Below are 24,366 nucleotides of genomic sequence, written 5' to 3'. Positions count from 1 at the left end.
GATGCCAGACGTTGCATGTGATTCGCACCGCATTGCTATGCAGAGCACATGTGATGTCTGTGCGATGCAAATTCAGCCATACAAACGGTATGGCTGAAATTGCATGGCGTTCGCACCAAAATGATGCAGGACCTTTTTTTTGGTCCCCATTGGAATCGGATCGCATGGGAGTTCACACCCATGTGATCCAATTCCTTTTGAACAGAGATGGGACTTGAGGGACCCCAAAAGACCCAAAAGCAAAAAGCTAAAGAAAAAGGAGGGCAAATAGGACTGTAGCGGTATAGGATGAGCAGGTACACTCAAAAGAGCAATTATAATAAAAAATATAAATTTAAGGTATTAAGAGAAATAAAAAACAAAAAAAAGCAAAAAAACAATAACAAATAAATCACAATACAGGGAGCAACGTGAATCAACCATGCATATCACCGGTAGTAGATTATCCCAGCCAGGAAGGGAAAGATCACGGTGAAACTAGGGGTCAAGTAGAGAAGGTAAGTTTCACGACTAGTTTCGCGATTGAATCCATTCGTCAGGAGAATTCTAGAACATATATCCCATCAGCTCAGACTCCAAGGCCACCATAAGGAGAGTTCTCCCACGGTGACCCAGGGGGACAAATTGGAGATGGACCTCTTCAACTGTATGAGGTGCAATACAGAGATAAGGGGCCCCAGGACCCAAAGTCCAGTGGATACTGGTTAACAAGGGATGATTAGTAGGTGACAAAATAGTTCATGGTGTTGATAGTGAAGCAAGGTCAGCAAATGGAGACCAAAGAGAGACTTCCAAAAAGCATCAGCTCAGTGCCTGGTTTGGCAGCAAGTGTCCTGGGGCCCAGCGTCCAATTCCTGTCCAATTTCACAGTTCGCACTGCGATCTGCGAACTGATTTGGGGGTGACAATAACTTTATATTGACAAACAGAACCGTTTGCACGGTTGAGTGAGATGCGATGTGGGTATCCACGCAGAATTCACGCTGGTTTCCACATCGTACAAGTGTGAACTGGGCCTGAATGCAGTGGCAAGTGCAGAAAAATACATTTTGATCCTGCCAGAAATTGTGTCCCGTGCGCTAAGCTGAATTCTTTAAACCGTGTTATCAGTTTTCCAGCTATATTCTGTGGACTACAAAACAACTCCCCTCTGTAATGGAGATGGGAGGAGGAGGATGTGTTTGTGGTCCAAACCAGGAGAAGCCTAGGCTGACAATTCATCTCCTCTATAGATATACAGTGGGAGTGAGCATTGTCACCCTAGGACTGGAAGTGTATAACAGGCAGGGTTACCAGTTGAAAATAAGGAAAAAAATTAAGAGAGAAAATCTTACGAATGCAGCTATCATATGACTGGTAAGGCCGCATGTACACTGCTGCTGCTAAACGGACGTTTAGGAACAGTTGGGCATTTTTTCAACTGCCTCTGAACTCTGTTATCTTATCAGTACATGTACACAGGGTCGTTTATGTTTCTAGGCAGTTGAGTTTAGAGGCATTTTTTGGAACGCAAAAGAAGCTGAGTTTACAGGCATTTCAAGCGCCAAACGCGTCTAAATGTGGTAACTCGTATTTAGCTGCTTTTGTTTGCAGGCTTTTTCATTTTTGGCTATTTGAAAAAAAAAAATAATCATAATTTTTTTTAAAACGCTTCTAAACGCAAAACGCAGCTAAACACTGCATGAAAAAATGGCAAAACTGACATTTTAAACGTCGGTTACTATCTGTCAAGTTAAATCGTTCAGGAGAGGTTGTAAAAACGTCCTGTGTACATGAAGCCCAAGTTGTGGTATATTATGTTTTGGGTTTAGATGTTTTGGTTGCTTTTTTATTTAAATCTAACCCATTTCGAACATAAGTTGTTATCAGATAAGCCCTGCAGTGTATTTATCAGAACTGTGACTTTTTTTATTTTGTAATGTAACTTTATTATTGTAAATTTTATTTGACATTTGCCAGTGGGATCACATTGCTCTTTCTAGGAAGTGAACTTCTGCATGTACAAGGGTCAGGTCAGATTTGTAGATGGTAAAGTAAATTTGTCACACACAAAAATGCTTAAAGAGGAACTGCAGTCTGCTCACATTATTTGTAATAAAAATATCTTTGCCATTTTGGGCACGCTGAATGTACTCAAGTTGATTGATCAACTTGGGTGCAACCAGCCTGACACATTTTATATCCCGCTGGAAGAACACAATGGCTCCACAGGAGGAATTCCCCTGTCAACATTGTCTGTGTTGATGGGGGAATGAAGTGATTTTATTTCCTGTAACCTGGTTGCAGGAAAGAAAATCGCTTTGTCTATAACAGGCCTTAATGGTGTGGTTCCTATTTCCAAAGAGGCTTAAAGTGGATGTAAACCCTCCATACACCCAGTAAAGTGAACAGCCTCAGATGATAGACTGAGATGAACCAAATCTCCCTACATAGGTTTTACATGTATATCTGCTGTATTTACATTTATATACTGTTTAGAAAGTTCAGATCGTGTTAGGAAATTTACTCTCCTCCTGTATAACACAGAGTGTGATGTATGGGCATACAGCCAAGAGAGATAAAGAGAGATAAAATTGCTGATTGGAGGAAAGGCACACACCCCCTCTCATCATAGGCATAGACTCTCAGAGGTGTTTTGTAACAGGGTCAGCTCCCTGCTAATCTATTTTAGAAACCTCCTCTGACAGAAATATCAGGCTGTTTTTATCTGATGTGTCAAATTTGTCAGGAGTTATCAGGCTGATAAAAGAGGAACAGTTCAGGAGAAAACTATGGGACTTGGCTCTTTGAAGAGAGATAGCAAAATACTGCAGATATATGTACCCAGCTCAAATTTCATGAATTGGGTTTACATCCACTTTAAAGCTAGAATTGGGGAAGTGACACATGACGTTGTGTAGATAAACCAGGGAATATTGGTGTCACCTTTATAGACATGCAGACGCGTGAATTTAAAGACTTTGAATTCTTTTGTCGGTTCCCATATGGATAGATATACTGGGCCAGATTCTCGTCCAGCGGCGTCATTTTGTGCGGGCGTAACGTATCCGCTTTACGTTACGCCTTCGCAACTTAGACGGCAAGTGCTGTATTCTCAAAGCACTTGCTCCATAAGTTGCGGCGGCGTAGCATAAATCGGCTGGCGTAAGCCCGCCTAATTCAAATTTGGATCAGAGGGGCGTGTTTTATGTAAATGTGCTGTGACCCGACGTGATTGACGTTTTTCCCGAACAGCGCATGCGCCGTCCGTGGAATTTCCCAGTGTGCATTGCTCCAAAGTACGCCGCAAGGACGTCATTGGTTTAGACGTGAACGTAAATGACGTCCAGCCCCATTCACGGACGACTTGCGCAAACAACGTAACTTTTTTAAATTTCAACGCGGGAACGACGGCCATACTTAACATTGGTACACCGCAGTTATGTCTCATATAGCAGGGGCAACATTACGCCGGGAAAAGCCTAACGTAAACGGCGTGCATCGGCCACGCGTACGTTCGGGAATTCGCGTATCTAGCTAATTTACATATTTCGACGCGTAAATCGGCTTACACGCCCCTAGCGGCCAGCGTAAAAATGCAGTTAGGCTCCGACGGCATAAGAGACTTACGCCAGTCGGATGTAATAGAAATCTATGCGTAACTGATTCTAAGGCCCCATACACACGAGAGAATTTATCCGCGGATACGGTCCAGCGGACCGTTTCCACGGATAAATCCTCTCAAAGATTTCCGCAGATTTCTATGCGATGGAGTGTACTCACCATCGCATTGAAATCCGCGCGGAAATCCTCTGGCGATGACGTGTCGCGCCGTCGCCGCGATTATGACGCGGCGACGGGCGCGACGCTGTCATATAAGGAATTCCACGCATGCGTCAAATCATTACGACGCGTGCGGGGAATCCCTTTGGACGGATGGATCCGGTGAGTCTGTACAGACGAGCGGATCCATCCGTTGGGATGGATTCCAGCAGATGGATTTGTTCAGCATGTCAGCGAATATCCGATCTGCTGGAATCCATCCCAGGGGAGATATATCCGCGGATAAAGATCCGCTGGCGTGTACACACCATAGGATCTATCCGCTCAAACCCATTTGATGGGATTTATCTGCGGATAGATTCTATGGTGTGTATGGGGCCGAAGAATCAGGCGCATAGATACGATGGCTCGGATTCGGACTTACGACGGCGTACATGGCGCTATGCCGTCGTAAGTCCTCTGAGAATCCTGGCCACTGTCTTTCTGTAATTTCACCTATGCATTTAGCTATTTTCTTGAAGTTCTATTATAAATGACAAAAAATAAGACTGTTGGTATGTTCTGCTTCTTATGTGTTAATGTACTTTGGTCTGTCTGTGTAGCAAACAATCATTGCTCACCTCTATTCTGTGTTATGTGACCGTCCTATAAAAGTGAAATGTGGGTGGCCGTGAAAACTCTTTGCGCAGCTTGAATCGTCTGTTTATATGGTCACCTCTAGGATTATGGAGGATTTATAGACGTGTGAATGTAGCCTTGCCTTTATACTGTACATCCTTCCTTGCAGCAAAAATATTTCCTCTCTGGTAATCTTTGTTCCCCTCAGGAGGGGCCTGTGTGAAAGAAAAGTTTGCTGTACGATCATAAAAGCCATTTTTAATGGTCTGGGTCATCCCTTTAAAGTCTGGCAAGTTATTTGCTGTAGGACGACCCGTGACGTTTTTTCGTTTTAACCTTCACACCCGCTTGTTGGCCAGGTGCTGAGGCACGTTGGGTAGATTCTCTACACACAGCTGCTCCATCAACAAGCAACAGGAGAACGCCAAAAAACCCCACGCATATAAAAGCCTCTTTGCTGGTTTAAATGCCCTCCTGCAAATAGCCAATGAAAATTCCGGCACACAAGACAGAACTCTGATGCTTGGAGTATTTTGAGCTGACATGTAGCAGACATGTAAAATGCTGCCTGCACCCAGCCAGGAGATCAGAGGGCTTATCTGGGATATTTTACATGTGAATGCAGAACATATAAATCCGTCAGTAGCCGTCCCAGCTATTCATGTATGGAAAGGGTTCAAATCGTTTTTTTTTTTGGAATGTGTGGTCTCTAGCAGCGGAGTGTGAAGTATGTTAGTGTCAGCAGCTCTCTTCCAAGGAAGGGTGGAGGGAGTGCCATGGCACAGATATGTTTTCTGTTCTGAATTTCATATGCAATGATAACTGGTCTAAATTATGATATCTAAGACCTCACCGGCACTGCATGTGTTTTTTTATTATGCATTGTGTTAACACACCCATGTGTGCGTAAGACAAGGTACTTGCCCTAGTTTTAGCAACAAATAACTCCACAATGGACAAGGTATTCACATCTGTGCATTGTGGCACGCTATAGGAAATGAGGAAATGTGCATTTTTTTTATTGAAAAATTTCACTGCGGAGGTACAAAACTGGGCCATTGGGACATTCGCCTGGCCAATTGGTGCACATAGCCATGTGCATAACAGCATACAACTCACTGTGCATCTCAAAACTAAATCTAACTATAGTTAAAACTAAATAACCACATATCTAGTACCCAGTTTTCACATGGTAGGATAATGGTAGGAGATATCTATTCCTGTGTAACCTCTCATCCCTGTTATCTGTCTGAGACAGACGTTACGAGGACAGCTAGGGTCAAGTGTGATCACTCGACCTCTGGACTAACACCACCACTCACTTGTCTGGGGCCTGGACCCCAACACTCAACAGGGCCAGGTAGTTATTAAGGGTATCTAACCAGGGCATTCCTCATCAGGCTGATCTTCTGCCGTGGACTCTTGAGTCTGTCCACAAGTGCCAGACTTTTTCATATTTTTTGGGGCATCCTCTGGATAAATATGTTGCTTTGTAGAGGGGTATCATTGTATTAATTAATGTTTTCCACAATGACAAGGTAGGGGGACTTCCATATTAGTACTATGGCTTTCATCGCGTAAAATAATAGGATACCTATTAGGGTGCGGGTTGCTTTAGCTAACGCCAGATTTTCCACAAGGCTGAGGAGACCGACACCAATTGTCAGAGGAATAGGTATGGTAGTCAATCCTTGGATAGATTGAGTTACCTCCCTCCAATATTCTTGAACTTGTGGGCAATCCCAGAATATATGTAGGAAGCCAGCAGGGTTACTAGAGCATCTCCAGCAAGCAGCAGGTGAGGTTGGGGCATATAGTATATTCTGTGCAGGATTTTCAATTGTATTAACTTGTCCCTAGATGCAACTAGTGGTTTAGGAAATGTGCATTTTTTACTTTATAAGTGCATTAAGGTGCCATTCAGAATGAAATAAATATGCACCTATACCTGCGCATTGCACTAGTGTGTAGTGCAAACATGCATTACTGCAATGCAGTTGTGTTAATGTGCCCTGAACATTTTTATTTTATGCATACCTTACAGCAGGGGTCTCCAAACTTTCGAAACTGACCACTTTTGGACTGTGGCCAGCAGGAAATACATTTTTTCCTGGCATCAGTGGAAGTAAACCTTCCCCTATCTTTCGCATTAGGGGAAGAATAGTGCCCTGTTTTTAATGTCAGTAGAAGGAATAGTGCCTCATTTGTTGATTCCAGTGACAGGAATTATGCCCCATTTTTTGTGTCAGTGGGCAGAATAGTATCATCTTTAAATAGAATGAATAGTGCCCCAAGGGCTGGATAAAGGCAAGCAAAGGGCCACAGTTTGGAGACCACTGCCTTTATACCATACCTCTCAGCTTTAGGGAGGGGGTAGTGCCCCACTGTTGATGTTAGTAGGAATTGTGCCCCACTGTTGATGTCAGTGGCTGGAATCATGCCCCATTGTTGGTGTCAGTGGGCAGAATAGCATGATTATTCAATTACATGAATAATGCCCCATGGGCTAGATAAAGGCAAGCAAAACATCCTCTCAGCGTTAGCTTTTGTGTTAGCTTTTGTGTTTCCCAGGAGACAGGGGGGTAAATGGCGTGACTCCCACGAGGGGTCTATGCAAGGAAGTGGGTGCAAATACCTGTTTTAGACAGGTATCTGCACCCCTCTCCCCCGTGAAAGGTGCCAAATGTGACACAGGAGGGGTGGAGGGTTCCAAAAAGCGGAAGTTCCATTTTCAGGTGGAACTCCGCTTTAAGGAGGCAAAGTTAATAAAGATGCAAACCAAATGCTAATTCTGCCCTTTCACTTAAATAATCTGGTGATCCTGTTGTAAAGGGTATACGGTAGGGCGAATAGTATATTTTAAAACTGCTGCAGATTGGTAGATCTTCTAAGCAACTACAGTACTGTAGATGTCTTGTTATGAAACTGATGAACAAGGGCCATTGCTTAACATTTTCCTTTTGAACAACAGTAGGTTTGGTGTATGTAGGATTGCTCAGTATGGGAAAGACTGACAGGCAAGAATGGGAATTTAGAGCACCCAAAACACTGGTAGGTTAGTTGTAAGTTCTGAGTGAACTAACCCTTTACTTTTAAACGTATGGGAAAAAATTCTGCCCAGAGAGCAAAGTCAGTGGGAAAACCTTTTCAGTGGGTTTGCTTACTCCTTATATGCTGCTGAGTTTTTTGGATAGTAGTTTTGAATCAAGAGTTAACTACAAGATGAGTTTTACCAGTAACCCAAGCTGCTAACATCTCTATGCCTTCTCCTCACTGAACCAGCATTAGGTGAATGGTGCAGTCAGCTGCCATTGGCATGTCAAAGGTTGTCTTCATTATGACAACAGTGATTGTTGCGGTTTTGTGAGTTTAAATACTCTTTGTAGCAGATGGACTAACAGGTGGATGCTTTTCTGACCAGAGCATTTGTGAAACTATCTACTGGCTTGTTTAAGCATCTGAAACTTAATGTCAGGTTTACATTTTTTTATTTATAGTGGATGGGGTTGACAACAATATTCTGTATTTGTTGGGACCCAAACTTGATGGACTGATTGGGGAACGCAACACAATTCTGAGATCATTCAGAATTCATTGCGGGTCCTTTCGATACAGTTTACTTGCATTAATCTGCTTTTGCATTCCTGTAGACTTGTTGGGGAGAAAAGCAGTTTTGAAGCAAACAAAAGCCCAGGGACAATGTCCCTTATACTTGCTATGCCCTAGATCAGGGGTCTCCAAACTTTTTACTTCGAGGGCCACATTCTATATTTTACACATATTCGCGGGCCGGAAACATAATTTATAAATAAATCCACAGAAGAAGAATAGAATAGAATTTGACTTACTGCTGACAGCAGGATTGGATGGTGCTCCTATATTCTTTGCTGGCACCTAAACGCTGGAGCATCATGCAGCGGGGCTAAACTTCCAGCGTGCATGAGGCTTTACATCCGTGTCACCATCATCTGTGTCCCCATCAGTCTTCCCATTCATCTGTGTCCCCATTCATCTGTGTCCCCATCAGTCTCCCCATCCATCTGTGTCCCCATCCACCTGTGTCCCCATCAGTCTCCCCATCCTTCTGTGTCCCCATCCACCTGTGTCCCCATCAGTCTCCCCATTCATCTGTGTCCCCATCAGTGTCCCCATCCATCTGTGTCCCCATCAGTGTCCCCATCCACCTGTGTCCCCATCCACCTGTGTCCCCATCCACCTGTGTCCCATCCATCTGTGTCCCCATCCATCTGTGTCCCCATCCATCTGTGTCCCCATCCACCTGTGTCCCCATCAGTCTCCCCATTCATCTGTGTCCCCATCAGTGTCCCCATCAGTGTCCCCATCCATCTGTGTCCCCATCCATCTGTGTCCCCATCCACCTGTGTCCCCATCAGTCTCCCCATTCATCTGTGTCCCCATCAGTGTCCCCATCAGTGTCCCCATCCATCTGTGTCCCCATCCATCTGTGTCCCCATCCACCTGTGTCCCCATCAGTCTCCCCATCCATCTGTGTCCCCATCCACCTGTGTCCCCATCAGTCTCCCCATTCATCTGTGTCCCCATCAGTGTCCCCATCCATCTGTGTCCCCATTCATCTGTGTCCCCATCAGTGTCCCCATCCATCTGTGTCCCCATTCATCAGTGTCCCCATCCACCTGTGTCCCCATCCACCTGTGTCCCCATCATCTGTGTCCCCATCAGTCTCCCCATCTATCTGTGTCACCATCACCTGTGTCCCCATCAGTCTCCCCATCCATCTGTGTCCCCATCCATCTGTGTCCCCATCCACCTGTGTCCCCATCAGTCTCCCCATTCATCTGTGTCCCCATCCATCTGTGTCCCCATCCACCTGTGTCCCCATCAGTCTCCCCATTCATCTGTGTCCCCATCAGTGTCCCCATCCATCTGTGTCCCCATTCATCTGTGTCCCCATCAGTGTCCCCATCCATCTGTGTCCCCATTCATCTGTGTCCCCATCAGTGTCCCCATCCACCTGTGTCCCCATCCACCTGTGTCCCCATCAGTCTCCCCATCTATCTGTGTCACCATCACCTGTGTCCCCATCAGTCTCCCCATTCATCTGTGTCCCTATCAGTCTCCCCATCCATCTGTGTCACCATCATCTGTGTCCCCATCAGTCTCCCCATTCATCTGTGTCCCCATTCTTCTGTGTCCCCATCACTCATCAGGCTATCCCCACAAATTGGTGTCCCCATTAGAGCCCCCCCCATCATTTATCCGAGTCTCCCTGCACATTTGTGTCCCCATCACAGCCCACCCCCGCCTGCATATTTGTGTCACCATTAGAGCCATCAGCCCCCCTCCTCACATGTTTGTGTCCCCATAAGAGCCACCAGCACCCCCACATTTGTGTCCCCATCAAACCCCACAGATATTTGTGTCCCCATCAGAATCATCAGCCCCCCACATTTGTGTCCCCACAGATATTTGTGTCCCCATCAGAGTCATCACCCCCCCCCCATATTTATGTCCCATCAGTCATCAGCCCCCCCCCCACATTTATGTCCCCATCAGTCATCAGCCCCCCCCCCACATGTATGTCCCCATCAGAGTCATAAGCCCCCCAAAATGTGTGTCCCCATCAGTCTACAACCCCCCCTCCACGTGTGTCCCCAGCAGAGTCATCAGCCCCCCAAAATTTGTGTCCAAATCGGTCTGAAAAACCCCCTCCACGTGTGTCCCCATCAGAGTCATCAGCCCCCAGATGTTTGTGCCCCATCAGCGCCATTCAACCCACCCCCACTCAAGTGTATCAGCCCCCCTCCTTGCATGTGTCCAGCGCGTCTCCACTCTCCGTCACTGGCTGTGCAGACCTGCTGCATCTCCCGACTCCCGCCCCGCTGGTATTGCACACTCGTTACTGGCTAACAGCGAGGCGGGAGGCGGGAGCAGGGAGGCGGCAACGAGTCTGCCCTAAACACCTTATTGGCTGCTGGGATGCTGTGGTCCCAGCAGCCAACACACACAGTGAGATGCCGGGAGGGATTGCGGGACCTGCGCTGCATATTGCCTGGGGCGAATATGCAGCGCAGATTCCTGAACTAACAGGTGGACTAAGGAGTCACGCTGCGGGCCGGAAGAAATGGCCTGGCGGGCCGGATGTGGCCCGCGGGCCGTAGTTTGGAGACCCCTGCCCTAGATCATGAGTCCCCAACTCCACTGTCCATATACACTTGGCTGCCTCCAATCTGGTATGCCCAAATGGAAGAGAACTCGGTCCTTCACCATTTTCTTTTTTTTAGCGGGTCTGATTGCACCTAGAGGTAGGTTGCTGTAAATAGACACAGGTATATTTTACACCAGCCTGTCCACAGGAATGCATAGACCTTCTGATCAGGTCCGCCTGAAAAACTGTCAGGTGGACCTGATTGGATCGCCCGTGGGAAATGTCCTTAAGGCTGGGTTCACACTACTACACTACTTTCATCCTACTTTGCTCTGCTACATTGGTCCTACATTTATCCTACATTGGTCCTACATCCATCCTACTTTCATGAACAGGATACTACTTTGGTCCGACTTCAATGATATTCAATGGGCCTGAAGTAGGATCAATGTAGGACCAAAAGTAGTACAGGGAGCATTTTCAAAGTCAGACCGACTTGTGTAGGACGCTACAAGACGCTCTCATAGGGAAACATTGAACACAGAGCAAAGTAGGATGAAAGTAGTGTAGTAGTGTGAACCCAGCCTAAGGGTTAGTTGAAGGACCATGGTTGGCGAATCCTTTAGTCAAGACGAGCCCCTTTTAGCAAAAAGTATGTAGGCAAGGACACAACAATGGTGTTTTTACAAAAAAAAATTCAATAAACCTACAAGTGCTTTTATTTTATCACCCTTTTCCTTCATGCTGGCTTTTGCTATTAGAATATATGATATTGAGGTTGAATTAAATATTTAGTATAGGATTACAATTTTGATTTGTTAAGTTGAGCCTTTAAAAAAAAAAAAAAAACGTCTGGGCTTCAAACTAAAAAGATATAACTGAGGAAGAAAGAGGGATAAAGAGAATTAGTCCTGAATAAGGAATAGTCCTTCCAAATGGACAGTTGGGAGTTTTGTGCTTGGGCATCTGAGATCAATTAATGTTTATAAAATCAGATGAACGCATTGGTCATGTCACACATCACCGATGAACTCATGGGTCTTTTGTCTGATGCCAAGTTCTCTGCACCTGTGTTCCCAGCTTATTCCACCTGCTTCCATCATTATAAGACAATCCTGATCTGGCTTAATTTTCTTAAAACATTTAAATGATCTGAACTGTAACAGGAGGGTTCCTGCAGTGCTGGGAAGATAAATAAAATTTTGCTTCTGACATTTCTGAGCGATATAAGAGGGATTCTGTTTAACGGCACCTCCCCATAACTCAACCATGTAAATTTATATTCAACAGTCATTTATTCTCATTTTTGTTTTTTCTTGCCTTTTTTCAAAGCTCAATAATTGTTATCTTCTCTTTTCAGAATGCCCAGTTTTCAGCTTTAATTTTCGACAAGCTCCAAGTGCCTGACTATCTGCAGAAAAGCAGGAATGAAGGGGAGAGCCGGTGTGACGTCTGCGCCACTCACCTGAATCAACTCAAGCAGGAAGCCGTGCAGATGATCCAAACTATCAATCGGGCTGGATGCCTGCCAGATCTCCTGGATCGGCCCCAAAGTTCAGTGCCCGTGGCCACTGTCCTTCCCAGGCTCTCACCCCAGAATGTGGTGACCATGTCCTCGCAGAAGGAATTCCTGATGATTGCAGGGCAGGTGGGTAGACAGTCTGGAAAATCCACAAATATTTTCTCTGGAACAGAGAGAAAGAAAGGACATGGATGGCCCCAAGGGCAGGGGAATTTCCCGAGTTCCAGTGTGCAAGTGACGGTAGGCCCCAGTGGCCTTGGTGGGGCTTTGAGTTCAGTCACCATACAGGCCCAGCAATACCTAGAGGGAATGTGGAGCATATCACGGGTCAATAGTTTCCTTCCATCTTCATGCCATGTAAGTATTCCCAATTTACCTGTATGTGGTTTTGTCTGTAATATAACCTTAACATTTCAGCATATTAAAATGTCTAAACATTTCCAGAGAATGTTTGATTGTGAGGCAAGTTTTTTTTTACAACCTAAGCCTCCTATAGACTCAGGCTGTCCTTTAAGGCTAACCGATAACGTCATATTGCATTCTCAGGATGAGTATTTATTAAAAAAAAAAAAAATTCTAGTATCTCATCAAACCCCCATATTTTCCCCTATAAAGTCTATAGGATTGTGGCTTTTGTTTAAAATTAGAATTTATCAGATCTGTAACTTGTTTGATCGTGGATAGCTAAATCAGTTTTGGGTCATCTGCAGCCTTCATTGGGTTGGCCTATATAGTCTGCACGTGTCATGTCACTCTAAACCTAGTCAAAGACAGGTGGCTCTCCAGTGGATTTTTGTGGGAGATGAGAAGTATGACAAGTGACACTGTCTTGATGCTTTCCCTTAACTTTTTTTTTTATTTGAATAAATATAGCACTACAGGGATTTTCCCCCATTTTGCAATGTGCAAAAAAAGAATGGTTCCTAAAGAGAAATGTATGGGCTGCTATTGCTGATCTCAGCAAGTTTCCTGCTTCTCATCCTAAATCTCTGACTTCTATACTGACTCGGAACATATCTGCAGATCCTGAGTTCTGACTACTTGCTGCATGCTTTTTTCAGGTTAGTGAATATAAGTACTGAAGCATGACAGTCAGGCAGCTAGCATTTTTCAAGGTGGTTAACAACGAAGGGCCAGGAATTTCTTTTAAATTAAAGGTTCCCTTTAATTGTTGATAGAGATTTTCAAGCAGAGTTGCATAACACCTGAGGCCTTCTCAACATTGTTCATTCTTCCCAACCCAAAATTATTACTTAGAATAAGGAAAGAAAGCACGATAGGCAACTATTCTTGTGATCAGCCATAACTAATGCACCAAATTAGATGTCATTGCGTTGTATGGATCTGAATCTGCTGTTTATCGCTTGTATTCATATAAATTGCGCATGAGATTCACAATTCATGTGCTACTGACCATCTACTTCCTACCCCAAAAAAGAATGGCCTTGTAGGATAGAATGTATAAAAAGCGAAAAAATCAAAACTATAAATCTTTAAAAAGTAAGAAATCTGTATCGTAGTGAAAGCTTTCCTTTTTTTTTTTTTTATTATTCCTATCATGCAGTTACTTAGGTATTCATCATACAGCTAAAAATCTTTAAATGATGATGGAACAAGGCATACCAGAGGTTTAATATCTTAATTGGATGAGCTGAGGAATGTTGTGCAATTCTGTGAAGGTGAAGGCATGTAATTAAATTTAATAAGATAATATCCTTGACACTTCTTTCCTTCCTGGGACTAGTTTACAAAGCAAGGAGTGATGAAGTAACCCATAGCAACCAAAGTGCCTTTCAATCATCTTACTGCAGAAAACTGGGATACATTTTTAGAAAGTTGCAATACTGACCTTTGGTCATATTTCACTGAAATCATTCAGAAGCAAGAGGAGATGTTGTGCTTGTGACATTCACTTTACTTACAGCGCCTGTAATCTCAAGAAAGTTTCCCTGAAATGGATCTAGAGTTCAGGATTAAAGTGATACTATAGGTTCAGTTTTTTTTTAAAATAACAAACAAGTCATACTTACCTCCGCTATGCAGTTAGTTTTGCACATAGTGGCCCTGATCGTCCTCTTCTGGTGTCCCACAGCGGCTCTCATGTCTCCTCCCCGCAATAGATAACCCCCTGTGGGAAGCTCTATCCCGAGGGGGTTACCTTGTGGGGGCGCTCCCGTGTCATACACTCGTGTCCATAGCCGCCGAGTGTATGACTCGGCCCCGCCCCCCAGCAGCCGTGTTATTGGATTTGATTGACAGCAGCGGAAGCCAATGGCTGCGCTGCTATAAATCTATCCAATAAAGAGCCAAGAAGCTGCTGGGAGAGCGATGTGGGATCACGCATATGATGCATTAAGGTGAAAAAACACAAGGGGTTTACAACCCCTTTAAGTATCTGTTTTAACAATATATATAAATGTTTGGCGTTTTGAAATGGACCAAGTCTGTACCCTGTGATTGTGCTAAATTTTGGGGTCTAGTGGGTCACTGTGGTCTTTGCATAAAACTGGTAAACTTCTACAACATTTACAGTACATAGCAACCCTGACCCTCTCACCTCAAGTGAAGTTAATCCTGTGTTAGCTCTGGGATACAATTTGACAGTGCTGAGTGTCTGGGTACTGACCAGTGCTGCCACGTGGGGGAAGGGGTAGAGAGTCACATGTTCCCCATACCCCGAAGTACCAGGTATTACTTGGTTCTGGGGGGGAGGGGGGGAGTGTCAGGCAAGAAACTCATGTCTGTGTGTAGCTGGTGAGGTCTTTATTATAGCCGACCAATTGTCCTGCTTGGGCAAAGCACCGGTTTGCTTCAACTGCAACATAAACTGTAACTGAACCCTTATTGGGCTTCAGAAGTATTATTGCCCAAATACAGCACTTTTTTAGCAAAAAACCTGATGAAAAAGGAGCTGCGGTCTAAACAAAGACACTGTCACCTTGCTCATATAGGAAAAGTGACAGTGTCTCGCAAAGGCCCTCTAAACCCCCTTATATTCACTGTGCCTGCACTCTATCAACACTCCTTCCTCCATTGCAGCTGGGCACTGAAATCAGCTGTGTTGGCATTATGGGGAAGTGATGATGTCACTTCCTCCATCACGTGACAGTGCTCAGGACCGACGATTCAGTGCTAGACCTGAGAAGTAACACCTGCCCACCTATATGCTGGAAATACTGGGCTGTGTCACCAGATGGGGGGGGAGGAGCACAAGCAAATTAAGTTTAAGGTCCTTTGCAGAAACTGTCAGAAAATAGAATGGGGATTAAGATATTCAAAATTGGTCAATTTCCAAAAGCAGACACCCCTAATAACTTGTGCCTGCTTCAAATTTATTGAGCAGCATACAGTTCTGTCACTACAAAAGAATCTTGATCTTTAAATCCTTCTAAAATATATGATTATTGGAGCCATTAGACTGGGCCTATTCTTTATTGCCAATTGAGATTTAAATTGAGCTTGATGGTGGTCTTAATAGTGGTCAGTGGGCAGTGGCACAACTGTAGGGTTGTGGCTATGAGGGTGTCTAGCTCCTCACTATGGCCTCTGCCCACCTATCTGTTTTTGTCACCCGTATCTGCTATGTCTGTATATAGAAAGGGGCTAAATTGAAGGGATCTGACAGAGAACCCAAGTGAGCAAAGGCAGTGTATTTATTGAAAAGAATTTACTGCACAAGTGAAGGAATCTACTGACTCGTGAATAAGGCTGTATATATTTCCTGCTTTTTCCATTTATGTAGAGTATTGATTGCATTTCACTGTGGCTGGTGTAATGGATTTATAATTAGAGGGTGGTCACCATAAACAACAGTAAGATTATTAGCCATGTAAATAAAAACCTAAGGATTTAGGATGAGGTAATTCAGCCGGGTTATTGAGAATCAATGTGTGAAGTCAGCCGGCATTATAACTGCCTTTGGCAGATACCTATTTACATTCCTGAATGGAATGGAAAAGCATTATTGATTACATAGATATAGATTATCCTAAATCGTATGTGAGAAGCTTCGGCAGCAGTCTTAAGGGTTTTGATGATTTTCGTAGAGCATTGATTTGTCACATTAGTTTGGCTTATGCATATAGATCATATTTTTCAATTTAATATTAGAAATCATACCATATGTTACAACTGAAAAAAAAAACATTTATCTGTAATATTTTCATGTCAAAGGATAAGCCTAGACCAGGGTTCTCTAACTCTTTAAACAAAGGGCTTGTTTATTGTTCTTCAGGCTTTGGAGTAGACAGACTGTGGCCAGTGTTAGTAGAAAATGTCCCAGCATCAGTTGGAGTAAACACTGCCCCATCATTGGTTTTACTGAAGAAATAGTGCCCCATTGTTGCTTTTAGCAGGCAGAATAGTGCCCTATCATTGGTCCTAGCAGGAGGAATAGTGCCCCATCGATAGTGTCAGTGGGAGGAATGGGGACCCATTAATGGTGTCAGTGGGAGGAATGGTGGCTCGCCATTGGTGCCAGTTAGAAGAATAGTGTCCAAAGGGCCTGTCTGCTTTAATATGCAGAGGATCCTAAAGGGTAGAGCCGATCATTGAGATAAAAACATTGTCACCTACGTTGTCATCTACCATAGCTTGACTCATCTACATCTATTTTATATTAAAAAGTAGTGTCACCTTGTTTTCGTATATAGGTTTGTGTAGAGAATACTGTACAGGTGACACTACTGTTTCCATACACAGGGGTTCTTAATAAGCTGTCTGTGACTGAATCTAGAAGTGATTTAGATATCATTGGCTGAGAACTGTTTTAAGCAGAATAAGACAAAACACAACCTGCTGGAACTTGTTTGGATTTGTAGTCCTCTCCAGCTGAAAAAATGTACTTTGCCCACAACCTGTATATATGGTATTAAATGCAAGTTAAAGGGGATTTTCTGCTTGAGGTCATTCTAACCTCAATACATTGGTTTTCAGTGCGGTTTCAGGACAGAGCTCCAGCACAGAGAATGATTTTCAACCTTGGCACCCACATTATAAATATTCTTGTAACTATGTAACTACTAATATTGTTGTAACTACTAACGTAAACTCTTTTTGCAACTTGAACCCTTACGCTAACTTTTTTCTTATAATCCTGTCCCTTGCAATACTCCTTTTTCTAACTATAGCGTTCATACAAGCCCTTCCTAATACTATCCCTTGCAATAATGTAATGCAATGTAATCCCTTTCTAATGTAAAATTATTTGTTTGCATACTCATGTCTCAGGTTTTACTGAGACAAGGAAGCCTAAAAACAGGCTGCTTCTTCCATGCTCTCTTCATAATAATCCATAGTGCTCTGGGAATCCTTTGTCATTTGCGTTCCCTCTGTTCATGATTTTATTGTAAAAAAATATGTTAAGTAAACAGAAAAACAAATATAAAATCCTCAATTAAAAAAACTTGAAAAAGGAAATACATTTAACCTCAATAATATAGTTTCCTTTAAGAGGTATCGTAATGTTGAAAAATCTTTCAGCTATACAGTAAGTCTGCCTTCTAAATTATCAGTAGAGTCTTTTAACTCACTCTAACAAGGGCACAGGGCTATATTTTGCTAAACCTTTTTGTGAAAATGCTCTTTACTTTGGCTTGAGGTTTAGCACTTCATATATCACGCTTGTTTTAACCAGAAGTTATAATAGCAAAACCTTAATTCCTTTTGACAAACTTAAGCCCAGGCCATTGTATGTTACAGACAAGGTTTCACACCTCTAGCTGTGTTGGATTTTCCTTTAAATCCCCTCTAGGCACAAACCTTTGGTCGACCTTTAAAGGTGTCTGGGGTATCCATCAAGCGCATGACCTTGGATTTCAGTGATTTGAGCTGATGTCAAATCTGGAAACTGGACCAGATCTAAACTGAACATTTTCTACCATGCCAGTTCCTCTAATTGCTAGCTGCCCTTAGGCACCCGGCTGTCTTTTTTGCTTTTTTGGATAATCTATGTCTAATCCTTGGCCTATGTCAGATTTAATACATACGTGAATTCTAAAGTAATTCCATTTTTGTTTTTTTAACCCTTTTTTTTCTTCTTGGATGCCCTAAATGTCACTATGATCCAATGTGTTTACAGGTACTGCTCAACTTTCCAGTGCCATTTTTGTGATACTACTTGGGTCGTTGCTAAAGTCATAATCCAGAGACTGATTTACAGGGTTATCAGGAGTAAACTCTGTTTTCTAGACAGAAAGTTGTTTAAAAAAAAAAAAGCTGCAGAAGATAAGCAGTACTGAGGTGCAAAAAGGTATCAAGGGAGTTAAAATTGTATCATGCTCTTCATTGTTCCCAACAGTTTGCGTAGTGCTTTCCAAAATAAAGAGAGACAGCACAGTTATAACACATTACAAGACAGGAGGATTAAGAGGGCCCTTCTAGTGAGACCTTACTATCTAAAAGGGAAGGGCAAGTGAAACAAAAGGGAATAACTGTGTGGCGATGAGTTGTTTGAGAATTAAAATTCCAATTGTTGGGTAAGGGCGGAACAAACTTCCCTAACGAGATGAGTTTTCAGATATAGCCTTAAGGCGTGCATGGTAGAAGATAGCCAGAGAGATTAGGGTAGGGCGTTCCAGAGGATGGGAGAGGCTCAAGCATCGGAGGAGATGATGAGAGAGCTAGAGAGTAGAAGGTGTTGGGAAGAGGACAGTTTGACCGAGTTGGTGATGTAGCTTGGGGACAGAGTTGTTGGTGGCTTTGTATGTTGGTTTTAAATTTTGTAAGTTGGAAAATTGGAAGACATTAGAGGGATTGGCCGAGAGGAGTGGCAAACTCTGAGCAGTTCATAAGGTGGATGAGTCTGGGGGGGCCAGCCTGTGTTAAGGTAGGCAAATAAGAAGGGAGTTGCACTGAGAATTAAAATTGGGTAAAGGCGGGACAGGCTTCTCTAAAGAGATGAGTGTTCAGAGATCGCCTTAAGGCGTACGGGGTAGGAGATGGCTAGAGAGATTATCATAGGGTGTTCCAGAGGATGGGAGTCACTCTGGAGACATCCTAGATGCAAGCATGGGAGGAGCTGATGAGGGAGCTAGAGAGTAGGATGTGTTGGGAAGACCAAAGTGGACAGTATTATGATATTATGCCACCGAGTTGGTGATGTAGCTGGAGGGCAGAGTTGTGGGTGGCTTTGTATGTTATTTTTAAATTTTATAAGTTGGAAAATTGGAAGACCATGGAGGGATTGGCAGAGAGGGGTGGCGAACTTTGAACAGTTCATAAGGTGGATAAGTCTGGCAATGGCATGCATGATAGACTGGTGGGGCTAGCCTCTTTTAAGGTAGGCCAATAAGAAGGGAGTTGCACTAGTTGAGTTGATAGATAACCAGTAAGTGAATTTATTACCTTGATGGTGGTGTTGATTAAGAAAGGGAGTATTTTGGAAATGTTACCTAACTTAAATGGATGTTAGTTTTTTTATTATAACACAGTGCTTTAGCAACTTTGTCTTCCATTTAGAATTTAGATCTTCTTTAATGAATTGGCAAAGCAAGATGACAAAGCATTGCCCTTAATAGTCATTGTGGGAAACCCTGCCAACAAATCTAAAGTGATGTCTTAAACTAAACTCAGACTCAGCTGGAAACTGAACATCCCCAGCTATAGCAATGTCAAGATAACACTGCAGTGATATCACTCATTCTACTGGTCGGGCCAGGTACTCTACTGATCGTTTACTTGGTTAGTCTGGGTTATATCTGTCCTAAGCTTGGGGTGGGGCCCTCAATAATTAATGGATTTAATCAGCAGAACCATTTTTGATATTTTCTTTCTTCCCTTTGTGGCTCACAAGGCAGAGATGTCTGAGGCCGCTCACAGGAACCTGAAGTAATTAACTCCCATCCATTAGTGAAGATTAAAAGCCTCAGTCTCTCTTTATTTTTTCCTTCAGAATCATTTTTCCTTTTTCCTTGAAAGTCCACCGCAGCCGCACATAATAGTACATAAATAATTTATGACTAGGCTTTAAAATTTAAATCAGGAGCACAGGACGAAGCTATGCAAACTGTTATTTTAAGCAATTCAGTTCGATAACAGAAATCACTTTTATAGAGAAACGGAACTAAAAGATGAAAAAAAAAAAAGATAAAAATCAATTATCCGGATTGCCCGTTCATTGTACATTCCTTCAGTTCACACATCGCATAGAGAAAAGCTTCCACCCTGTGTGTGTCCTGACCTTGTACTTGTCAGAGTCTGCACCGAGATGGCAGCTGTCAGGTACAAAGTCTGGGAGTTCTAATTGTTATTAAAGGCACACAGCGCTAAAGATTTGAGCAACTGTGCAACGGACCAGCCCAACTCTTTTTGGTATGTGTGAATAAGGGCCCTATGATGCCTCATTATTTTTACATATACTACCCGACCAGGACTTCTGGAAGGAAACGCGAACTGAAGCCTGAGGCAGTGAGGTGTTTTGTGTTTGAGGGTGGCAGGCTGTTTTCCTTTCAATGTCTCCATGTTTCTGTATTATTCCAAGGCAGGCATTTTTTAATTCAATGCTGCCAAACTCTAGGGACAGTCCTGGTTTTAAAAAACTTGCCTAGAAATCTTGTCCCTGCTTTTCCAATTTTTAGGCCTCCTTTTCAACAAGCAGTATTTCATACAGTATCTTGACTAAAAGTGCAACATCACTTTAATGAAGTTGTCCTTCAAATACCCCCTCCCCCACCCCTAGCTCCCAGCTGTCCCCCATTTGAAGGGACTGTATTATTTTGGAACAAAATCGCTCCCTCCTCATTTTCATCCCTGACTGTCTCTGTTTTAAGTCTGATGTATAGATTACTATTAAATAAAATGCTATTAATCCACTGAAACAGCATAACCATCAAGGTTATGGTAGAACGGATTAATGCAATGAAAAAGTCCTCCCTCTAAGCCTGGGTTCACACTGACTGTTGCAATGCAGGAACCAACGTGATTCCAGTGCTGGTTCCTGCATCGCATCTCCATCGCAGACAGTTCACACTGCCCTCTGCGAACCACTGTGGGTGTCAATACAAAATGAATGACCACCCCCATATCGGTTTGCAGATCGCAGTGCGTACTGTTAATTAGGACATGAATTGGATTGCATGGGTGTGAACACCCATGCGTTTCGATTCCAGTGTGGGAAAAAAAGGTTCCTGCACCTATTTTGTGCAAATCCAAGTTGTATGACTGAATTCGCATTGCACAGACAATGCATGTGATCGGCATAGCAATGCAGTGCAAATCGCATGCGATGTCTGTGTTTGCATATGTGTTAACCCAGGCTTTGTATAGCATAGTAAACCTTCTTAAAACAGAAGGCATTCACAATCCTTTAAAAATCCCAAAATAAGACTCCCTGGCCAATTGTGTCTCAGGACCTGCTTTCTGATTGGCTGGGAGGAGAAGTAGGAAGACATTGGCGAACATTAATTCGCTAATGTCGCACAACTAAGTGGGCGCAGTGCTCTGCTCTCCGAGCCCACCCTTTTTTTTTAAGACCATTAGAGCCTCAGGCTCTAATGACGTGCTTAAAAACAACAACAAAAAACATTGGATTGGGGGGGGGGGGGGCAGCATGAGCGGCTGCCACTGCTTGGATTTCTACTTCTGAGCTCTTTACTGTGCGCAGCCCTTGTATCCAAAACATCCTGTCTGAATCCTTTGCTTGTTGCATATCCGCACCATTACCTCATTCATTCCTAAGGATTTTCAGCTGGGTGACTGGGGGCCACAAGAATGAAAGCCATCCAGAAGAGTGAATGCCTTCACATTAGTCAAGGGACCTGGCTGCAGTGTGTTGGATGCAAAGACTTTGCAGAGCTGGGAAGGCTATTTAAAGGACAATGTCACAAAAACTATAGAAAACCAGATGTGTAACTTTTTGTTACCAAATAGCACCGTTATGCACAGCGCATGTGTTTTGGTACTGTACTTGTTCATTGGTGTGCCATTCTATATGCATGGCAGTGGCAACCCACTGGAACGGAGTGCCATGCTTGCAGTAACATGGTAAAATGAGCTAGGGATTTCTGAGTGGGACGCCATTGGGGAGTGGAACACTATTTTGGCAATGTGATGACAGATAAAAGCGATGTATATGCATATACTGTATATACATTTTACTTTACTCTGAAGTGATGACTAATGATTGGCTGTAGAAAGAATTTGTGGAAACCACTCAGAAGAAAAGGCATCAACATTTGCCTGTGTTCAGCTGCCAACAATCTTGCGGTGCTTATCAAGTGATGTGCGTTACATCTCTGCTCTCCAGCTGCAGACCTGTACTGTTTCGCAATCGGCTGCTCTGGTTGTGTCTCAGACCACCACAACGCATGAGGAATGCATTTGATTGAATAGAAATGCTTGGTTTATTGTGTGTAATATGTTTGCCATATGTTTTGTTGGCATTCATATAGCCAGATATAGATGTTCATCTGTATTTCATTGATAAACTGGATATCATCCATCTGGGAGTCCGTTTCCTTAGCGTAACTGATGATTTCCTTAAGGTGAATCTCCACCTTTTCACCCTATAAAATGATCGAAGCTTTCCACATGCACACGACATATATATGTAGGTGCATACCTTATTTTGAAGGAAACCTGTCATTGGGCAACAATTTAGATTACTGTTGTTGATTTGCTTCTGCAAAGCATAGTTCTTCCTGCCCTTGGCTTCGGGGGTTTAAGTCACTGACCCTGAACAAGCATGCACCAAGGGATGTCGGAACAGTTACCACTTGCTTTTACTGGTAGATAGGTAATCCCTTAAAATGATTGTTAACATACATTTGAAACAAAAAAGTTCTGATAAAAAGAAAACGATAAACAAATTCCCTGCCCTAATGCCCATTTAGGAAATCCTTGCTTCGTTGCAGAGTGAAGCCACCTGAGGAACCTAACATTTAGCACTTTTGCTCTGCGGTTCCTCCTGAGGGCCGCCACGTTAATACAGTGTCCTGTAGTACCCTTAGGGGTGGCTAGCGGAGCCCCAAAGTGTGTAGGAAACGTAGGCATCTGACACACCCAGAAGGGGCAACATAAAGGTCCCCCTTAGTACAGAGATCACCCATATTAACCAGTAAAATGAAATCAAGAAATGGGCCAGAAGGGGGTGACAAATGGTGAAAATAATGAAAAAAAATGAAATTAGCTGTAGTACATGTAACTCCTGATTTGAAGTTGCCAAAGCAATGTGTAGCAAAAATTACAGTTTGTTAGGTAAAATATATTTTTGTTCCTGATTTTTGCAGCCATTTCCCATCTGCATACGCTCCGGTGATAGCGGCATGGCATATCTTAGGATTTATTTCTTGATGGTGATGACAATGGACTATGCCTGCATCATGTGTTGAAATGGCTAACTGTAGCCTCCATCAAAAGCCTGTATGAGAGGGTAGGAACTACTGTCTGCTCACATAATTTGTAATAAAAACATCTTTAGTCTTCAAAATAGGGTGGGCTTGGGATGCAGAGAATGCGAACCGATCCCACATAATATTCGCTATTGTAGCACTGATCCTTCTCTCGGCCAATCAGGATTGGCTGGAAGGACAGGCAATCCTATTGGATGCTTAGAAGGAGGGGAGGAGCCGCAGTGATGGAGGAGGAGAGGACACAGTAGCTGTCGGGGGGACTTTTGCTGCCAGCCACTCGGGGGGCGGGGGGTTGTTTGCCGCCCCCCAAAAACACACCAGCCCCCACAAGTGTTGGTATCTTTCCAAAGCTCTAAAGCCGGATACCGAAAAAAACTGTCAGCTTCGGTCAGCGCTGCTGTACAAACCATGCTTGGTTAGTTCTGCAATCTCCCCCGCTGACCTGTTGTGTTCTGACAGGGGGATGGCCCCCCCCTGCCAGAACACTCTGATCAGTGCTCTCTGCCATTGGCTGAGAACGCTGATTGGAATTGGTCGGCTGCTGGTTTTTCAGCATGCATATCCAACAGGATCCAACCTCGTTCAGACATACCAACATACACATGGTCTGAATGTCGTCTGTTTTTGTATTTTTTTAACCCAACATTCACCCCGTGTGTACCAAGATTAAGTGTTGTTTATCTCTGGTGCTTTGTTCCTCTATTATCAGCATGAGTCACTTCGGTTTGACTTACCAGCATCCATGAAACGCTGAAATGTTAATCTTTGGTGCCCTGACCCTTAAACTGCTCCACTTCCCTAACTTCAGAATCTGCCAACACTTATGGCCCTTCCAACCCATCTCCCCCCATCCAATGAGAGGTCTTTAATGGACAATAAAAGTACTCCATGCAGGGGGATGGTGGCTAAAAAAACAGTAAATACCACATCCAAAAAAATGTTGATGGTGGGCATGGTGGAAACAGTACAATAGAAAAGTTTACCAAAAA

The 24,366-nt window shown here is 43.5% G+C and overlaps 1 protein-coding gene across 2 annotated transcripts in view; it reads left to right on the top strand.

The window, feature by feature from the left end:
* KIF26A (kinesin family member 26A) overlaps positions 1-24,366 on the top strand; it is a 194,518-nt gene that overhangs the window by 76,279 nt on the left and 93,873 nt on the right. For both annotated transcript variants that reach the window (XM_040332379.1, XM_040332380.1), the window contains exon 3: positions 11,868-12,386. In XM_040332379.1, coding sequence (XP_040188313.1) covers positions 11,868-12,386 — 519 coding nt within the window. The remainder of the gene's footprint in view (positions 1-11,867; positions 12,387-24,366) is intronic.

Source organism: Rana temporaria, chromosome 13, assembly GCF_905171775.1.
Source record: "Rana temporaria chromosome 13, aRanTem1.1, whole genome shotgun sequence".
NCBI classification, from domain to species: Eukaryota; Metazoa; Chordata; class Amphibia; order Anura; family Ranidae; genus Rana; species Rana temporaria.
The sequence above is the reverse complement of the archived record's forward strand: the minus strand, read 5'-3'. Positions and strand labels throughout refer to the sequence as shown.